The sequence below is a fragment of the Lagenorhynchus albirostris genome, chromosome 15 (assembly GCF_949774975.1).
Source record: "Lagenorhynchus albirostris chromosome 15, mLagAlb1.1, whole genome shotgun sequence".
Classification (NCBI taxonomy): Eukaryota; Metazoa; Chordata; class Mammalia; order Artiodactyla; family Delphinidae; genus Lagenorhynchus; species Lagenorhynchus albirostris.
In genome coordinates, this window is record NC_083109.1 from 68,588,603 (window position 1) to 68,596,455 (window position 7,853).

Here is a 7,853-nt window from a genome sequence, read left to right on the forward strand (position 1 = left end):
GGCTGCTTTTGTAGTCCTTTTTTCATGAATGAATAACACAATGCTAAAATCGAATGGCCTGAGTGTTGGTCCTGAGCAGCTCATTATGGTTGTTAAGGTATGGAGTTCCCACTTGCTACTTTCGAGCAGCTCAAAGCAGTGTTCAGTGTAGTTGTATACGCTGGACTAAGGGTTTCACAGGTCTTAAAACTATTAATGAGACAGACAGTCTGTTTTGAGGCAAGGGAGCAGTTTCCTTTTGGCTTTTTGTTTCTTCTGCAGTTTAGTTTGATTTGGGGTTTTTTTTAAGTTTTTTTGTTTGTTTGATTTGCTTTTAGTGGGGGAATGAGTGTTGTCATTATTTAAATTTTCTCTTTTCTGAAAGCATTTATCTCCCCTCTTTCCCACTTTTGTTTTTTTCCTTTGAGTAGCCAGAAATAGTGATTCCAAATTGACATGGTCTCCTGGTTCAGTTACAAACACCTCTCTGGCTCATGAGCTGTGGAAGGTCCCTTTGCCACCTAAAAACATCACTGCTCCGTCCCGCCCACCTCCGGGACTGACTGGTCAGAAGCCACCCTTGTCTACGTGGGATAATTCTCCCCTTCGTGTAGGTGGAGGATGGGGAAATTCTGACGCCAGGTATACCCCAGGTAAGACGACATGCATAAGGTTTCATGTGGTTTATTTGCTGAACACTAATCAGTACCAACAGCCTAGATTAACAGAGACCTAAATAGCAGACTGTTGCATTATCCTCTATAAAGTAAGATTAGAACTTAACATAAGATTCCTAGTTCATTGCTATCTTCTGCAATTGCCATGCTTTTGAGAGTCTTAAATTTTATTTTAAATTTTGCCCAGTTTACTTACATTTCCCCAAAGACACACCTGTCAGTGATAAAGTTAATGGAATGGGGATCTCCTTTCTTTCAGAAGTTCCTCAAGGGCTCATCTTATTAGGTATAGTAACTTCCTGCTCATGGCAGGCTTGTCATAATACCATGTCACATGGAGCAGAAGTGTCATCTGACAAGCCTGGGGAGGTGGGAGCAGCCCACCTGGGCCTTGAAGAATGGGGTCTGTTTGGGTGAAAGCTTGGCCTGTACTTAGGATGATCATAAAATTTATTGATTAAACAGGGACGTTTGAGAGTGAAAAGGGGTGCTGTTAATTAACTGTACAGGCCTAAACCAGACTGTCCCAGGAAAACTGGGACAGATGGTTCCCTTACCTCTCTACTCCCTCCGTAAATGGCTAGCACTGGATTTGTACTGGCATCATGTCCTCACCCGCCTCCGCACAACATACACAACACACACAGCCACAGATACAACTCAGAGCTCGTCTACCAGTTCATCCGTTCTACCCCACCCCTCAAATGCACCGAACTTTCTCATCTCCAGGCTGAAAGTTGTAGTAAAACCTCATTAATAATTTCTTATCTTTGGACAGGTGATTGGCTGAAATAAAACTTGCGGTGTTTCCTTTGGGGGAAAGTTTTAATTATGTGAAAAAAGCACATGAGTCTGTTCTAAGCCACTGAATGCAAGTTAGTGTAATTGGTGTCGTGTGTAAGTGGTTCTTTCAGGCCACAGATGTGTTTTGGATGCCGGCTAAGTGCCTGGTGGCACCCTCACCCTCAGGAGGGTTGGTGGAGTTGAATGGGCTCAGGAAGCCTGTAAGAGTCACAGCCAGGCCAGCAGAGGGCGCAGCATGTGCCAGGCGCAGAGACCTGGGAAAGCACAAGGGTTTCCTGCTGGAGTTGCTGGAGCTTGGCAAGGGGTGGTGTTCAGGGCGAGCTGAGTGGGCACGAGCTGTGTCACGCAGCCATCTTCCTAAGCCACCCGGAGTGTTTCTGAGGCACTGTTTTTTTGGGGGTTTTTTTAAGTTCTTTTTTTTTTTTTTAACACACACACCCTGTATTTTATTTTTACAAGAGATAAATAAACTGACAGCAAGCATTGTAAATGGATGACCACAACAAAAGCTACAATGACTGCAGTTACCACACACGCACACTATGTCATAATATTGACATTCAGTCCAGGAATCCTCCACTGTAACACCTCCTTTACTTTGCAGTGAAAATTGATTTGTATATTTTTTGCCTCTGAGTCCTTGGGGGATTTTTTTTTTTTATATTCAGACAGAAAGTCACATAAATTATAATCATCCTCATCAGGTCTGAGGCACTTTTAAGTAGTTGTAGACAGAATTGACTTGATCATGTCTTAAAGCTCTGCTGCTGGGAGGGAGAGACGATGCTGTAGGGCCAGGCAGGAGAGCCAGGTGTGGAGCCCCTGTAGTAGCCCAGACTGAAACGAGGAATGTCTGGACGACTGCAAGCTCTTAAATCCCCTCGAACTTCACACCCTGTGGGACGTACATGCAGTCATCGGTTGATAACCTGAGATCATCGTGAGCTGAGGCGATTCCCCAAAGGCTACCATTTGCGATAGTTCTAGCTTTATAAATGGGAAGACCCCAAAGGCATCTGGCCTTTGGTTCACTAGCCCACCGTGTGATGAGCTGGCAGCCCTCTGAGCCCCCTCCACCCAGAGGCAGAGCCACGTGCCCCAGAAATTAACACCTGGTCAGAGCTGGAGTGAGCCGGCATCTTGGGCCCACAGAGAAAATACCCCATGTAGACGCACAGGTAAGGAAGAAGGAAGAGGAGGACGCCGCGAGCCCAGATGCTCCTCCTGAATGTCTGCAGTTTGACTGGAGTATGTTTGTCCTGAACAGTCATTCAGGCCACAGTCTTGGAAAACTGACTTGTCCTTTTTCTTCCTTGTTTAGGTTCCAGCTGGGGTGAGAGCAGCTCAGGGAGAATAACAAATTGGCTTGTTCTGAAAAACCTTACACCTCAGGTAAGAACATCAGGTTTCCTGGCTTATGTGGATACGCCAGGTAGCATGGAAGCAAAGGTTTGCCTTCTGGTTTAAGTCTGAGATGGGGACTACCCAGGCCTTCCAAAGTGGTGCTGAGTAGATGTCAAGGCCGGGCAGAGAAAACAGCAGAGAATGGTCTTCAGATGCCTCAGGCAGGCTGGTGGTCTGACCCAGTGGTTTTTACACTGTAAAATGCACGGGAGCTGACCGAAAATAGAGAGTCCTAGGCCTCACCCCACAGACTCTCATTTAGTATATCTGGGCTAGGGTCAGGGATCTGCATTTCCATAAGGGCATTCAGATGGATTTGATGCAGGTGGTCCTTGTACTGCACTTTGAGAAAACTTGTCTGCCCTTTTAGATGAGAACATTTTCTTAGTCCCTGGACTGCCCCCTCCTCTGGAGGCTGGGTGTTAAGAGCCCACCCCCCTCCTCCCCAGGGAGCAGTGCCTTGATGCATCCTGTCCTCAGGGCAGGGAAGAGAGAAGACATGAAGCCACAGCAGGGGCAGTGACTAACTAAGGAATTGGGGATCTGGGGAATGTCCAGGAGTCTAGAGGCCACAGAGGTATGGCTCTGGGACCAGTGGAGGTGGGGAGGGGGGCACTGTACCCTGTCACAGCAGTGAGTCCCAGTGAAGAGTGGCACCAGGAGTGAAGAACCTTGGGCAAGAGAGAAAGGACCAGAGTCCCAGCCTGGGACAACCTACCCGGACAGTCTTCATGGCGGTGCATCTAATTGGCAGTTCCCACGCTCTGTTTCCTAGATTGACGGCTCAACTCTGCGCACTCTGTGCATGCAGCATGGCCCACTGATCACATTCCACCTGAACCTCCCGCATGGAAATGCTTTGGTCCGTTACAGTTCAAAAGAAGAGGTAGTGAAGGCACAAAAGTCTCTGCACATGTAAGTTGGCCATTCTGCGCATGGCACCTGGAAAATGCCCTTGGGATTGCAAGTTTGGAATTCTCTCGTTAGGGCTCCCTTGTGTGTATGAAAGTGCAGCTGGTGACTGTGTGTGCCATCTCTGGGCCAGCACTTGGGGTCCCGCAGTGAGCGCTTCATAAAAGCTGCCGCCTCACTGTGCCTTGGGCTCCAGGGGCAGTACTCAGAGAGGGATGCATCACTCCAGATCCAAATGGCCCTAGAAAGTCCCTTAAATTGCTTGTTAGGGACAAGAAGACATGATCTTGATGCCACAGCAGCACCGGGTGGCACGGCTGGGCCCGGAGAGCCCTGGGCGCTGCGCCCCCGCCATGTGCAGCCTCCGGGGCACACGCTGGCTGGGAGGGAGGGCACACTGGGTCCTTGTGTGCCCCGCCCTCTCCCTCTCGCCCTCCACTGCTTTTGTAGCAGAGACAGTGTCACCCTGACTTTGACCCAGACCCCTCAGCTAGCCCGCTTGTGTCTCTCTCCTCCAGGTGTGTACTGGGGAACACTACTATTCTTGCTGAGCTTGCCAGTGAAGAGGAGATCAGTCGTTTCTTTGCACAAAGTCAGTCTCTGACCCCTTCTCCCAGCTGGCAGTCCCTCGGGTCCAGCCAGAGCCGGCTGGGCTCCCTCGACTGTTCCCACTCCTTCTCCAGCCGGGCCGATCTCAATCACTGGAATGGTGCTGGGCTGTCGGGAGCCAACTGTGGAGAGCTTCACGGCACTTCCCTCTGGGGGACCCCACATTATTCCACAAGCTTGTGGGGTCCCCCAAGCAGCAGCGACCCCCGGGGAATTAGCAGCCCGTCCCCCATTAACGCTTTTCTTTCTGTTGACCACCTGGGTGGGGGTGGAGAGTCCATGTAACAGTGTAGACTCGACTCAGAACTGCGACCTCAAGACGCGAAAGAAAGGAGCACTAAGTTGGGCTCGCCGCCTGCAGCCAGGGCCACCTGTGGGAACAGCTATTCTCTGCACATTTTCCACTTTGTTTTCCCTGAAACATATCAGTTTGAATACTTGAATCATGCAGGCCAATATTATAATGTGAAAAGGTATCTATCTATTTACACTCCCAAATAGCGCCATACATGCTACACCGTATAGAATGAGCTCACTTGTGTATATTCATCATGTTTAGCCTTTGGGTTCTTTTTTTTAATTTTCCCCTTTCTCCCCCTCCCCCCCCATTCATTCTTTTTCTCTTCTTTCTTTCTTTTTGCAAAACCATTTTTTTGGGCTGATAATGTATGAGCTTTTAACTTTGCACTGAATGATGTTCTCTCCGTCTAATCGGCAATATGGGGGGGCAGCTGTTCCAGTGTAAATGTTTACTCAAGGATGTTCTGAAAAGGTGTGCGCTCTCTACTATGCCTTGATGTTTGCCTACCTTATTGTGGTACCGTGGAGTTTAAAAGATCAAGTTATGATACTGACTTAGGACTATAAATGAAAGTATTGCACCAGTTTTTTCATGTTATAAAACTAAAGAATTCGCTCTGCAGTTTGAAAAACTGTGGCCGCAGCTGTGACTTGCAGCCCACCTGCCACCAGGACGGGCCCTGCACTTTGAATGGGCTTCTTCCATTTTGTTTTGAAGGTTCCCACGTTGAACCTTCTTGTTTACAGATTTTTTTGTTTGTTTTTTGAGAAAAAAATGTTTACTCTTCCATCATTTAAAAAAAAAATTAAAAGACAAAAAAAAAATGGAGGATGATTTAAAAGATGCTTTCTATCTCTGGGAAAAAGGAGCAGCATTTGGCCATGTTCTTTTGTTTTTCTATTCCTGTCCTAAATCAAAGAGCATGGTTCTCAGGAAAACCAGTTCCCCAGTTTAAAAAAAAAACAAAAAAAAACAAAAAAAAACCCTCCTTGTAGTTTCTTATAGGAAAAAAAGAAAAACCCCAACTTTTAGCACTGATACTACATATTGCTCTGTTAAAGAATCTTCTCTGCCAAAAAGAAAAAAAAACAAAAAACAAAAAAACGCTTAAAGCTGGAGTTTGAGATTCTGCTTTCAGATGCTGTCTTTTTATTAGTGAGTGATGATGGTTTGCTAATAATCAGTAGGTAATAATTTTTTTGTAATCCCATCAAGTGGCTCTATATGTTTCTGCTCTCTTGTGACTGTGTTAATGTTTAACTGTTGTACCTTAAAGCCGAAATCAGTAACTATGCATACTGTAACCAAGGTATTGGGCTTACAGAATTGTTCGTTGTATAAAGAAAATTTTAAATGTTGTTGCAAACTAACGAGTTACACCATTTTTAAAATTTCTTTCTCTCCTTTCCCCTCTTTTGCCCACAAATGGTATTATAATGCTTGCTTAGTCAAAGAAGAGAGACTAAACAAGGGTAAAAATTTTAACAGTACAGAATTTGCCATCATTTCATTGCCTTGATTCTAACTGTTTGTGTCCTAAGATGCAAAAGAAGTCAGTGGCTTTTAACTGTTTACAAATAGAATGTGATTGTAAAATGTACAGTTTGGTTGTGTTTGAATTATGAAATTTCTTCAGATATAATAAACCATGACTTTTTGGCTGCTCAACATTAATTGTCTCTTTTTTGTGAATTTATTTGTACGCTCTTTTTTATAATGAAAGTTTCAAAGTTGCTATGTATGAGGGTTCTCATAGAGCAACTGGTAAAAATCTAAGCAAATATTTGAATATTTTATCCGAACTTATACACAATTTCACCCTGAAATAATGTGAGAACAGTGGGAAACTGTCGCTTGCTCCTTCCGGCCCTCTGAGCATCTTTGGGATCTTGTCGCTCAAAACTCTTCTGTGACTCATCTTCCCCACCATTTGTGCCCATCTCAAGCCTCAGCAAGAGACCATTTGGAACATGAAGCTTAATGACTTGACAGTGTTCTAGTGTTAAACTCTCATACCTCTGTTACACAACGAGAAATGCCACAGCCTGGACTGGCCTTTTTCTTCCCCCTTCACGGCCCTCCTCCCTCCTCACTGCAGGAGCTCCGGGGCAGAACCTGTGTACGTATTTCAGTGTATGACTTCAGATCATGCTCCAACTTGCCAGGTGTAAGCTAATGTTGGTGGACACCTTAATATAAGCAAATGTTGTTCAATGCATTCAATGTATATTGACTTCCATACTGGTTTTTCCAAAAACCAAAGGTAGCTTTGAAAAACCACGTCTGGAAATGTTGGGAACGTTAAGCTGATTGACCTTTTGGGGCTTTGAGTAGTATATAATTGACTTCATAACTGCGTTAATTGTATTGTTAAAGTGTTTGGGAGTTTTTTGCGCTTGTTATGTGAAAATAAAGTGTTTGATTTAAAAAATTAAAAAGTGGTTTGGTGTTTGCCTAGTCCTTAAATACAACAGCTCTGGTCCCTAAGCGACTGTGTTACTCCTAAATCTTTCTTAATCTCTCCCAACTGCCCGTCCCTTAGTCCTTAGTCCAGGCCATTAGTTTGACCGTGATATTCCCCTGGCTCTGTGACCTCAAGTCACTAACAGCCTGTAAGAGTTGATCTAAACATTGTAACACGTCCAGTCATGCATCTCCAAATATAGCTCGCAAGGGCCACACAGCTTCCGTGCCCCTGGACGTGTCTTAGCTCTAGACATCCTGAGCTGCTGTGCCTTGCTGCTGTGGCTCCACTCTCCTTCCCCAGTAGGCCTGCCCAACCCTGCCTTCCCCTCAAAGACAGTAATCACTGGGTTCAGCTTACCCGGGTCAAATTTAGGTGCGTCCTCCCATTGGTGCTTGCTTCAAAACCATGGTCCCCTTTCTGATCACTGCTGTTGATGAATGAGCTGCAGCCAATGCATAATCTCTTGCTAGTCTTTGTAATCCACGTGGTCACACACACAGTAGTTGCTGAGTAGATATTGAAGGGATAACAGCTGTTGCCGGTTGACATTTGAGGACCAAAAATTGTGGTAGTGCCGTGCTGTCAAACTGTGAGGGTGGAGGTGAAGTTCTTGACAGGTAGGGTCTAAGTAGTGTTAAGGGTAACGACTGAGCCAAAGGAGGAGATGGCTGAATCAAGACGGGAGCGACAAGGAGGTTGC

At 45.7% G+C, this 7,853-nt stretch overlaps 1 protein-coding gene across 3 annotated transcripts in view; it reads left to right on the forward strand.

The window, feature by feature from the left end:
* Positions 1-7,124, forward strand: part of TNRC6A (trinucleotide repeat containing adaptor 6A) — a 97,222-nt gene extending 90,098 nt beyond the window's left edge. For all 3 annotated transcript variants that reach the window (XM_060124695.1, XM_060124693.1, XM_060124694.1), the window contains 4 exons: positions 411-632; positions 2,782-2,852; positions 3,640-3,779; positions 4,295-7,124. In XM_060124695.1, coding sequence (XP_059980678.1) covers positions 411-632; positions 2,782-2,852; positions 3,640-3,779; positions 4,295-4,670 — 809 coding nt within the window. In that variant the 3' untranslated portion in view covers positions 4,671-7,124. The remainder of the gene's footprint in view (positions 1-410; positions 633-2,781; positions 2,853-3,639; positions 3,780-4,294) is intronic.
* The last annotated feature ends 729 nt before the right edge of the window (positions 7,125-7,853 follow it).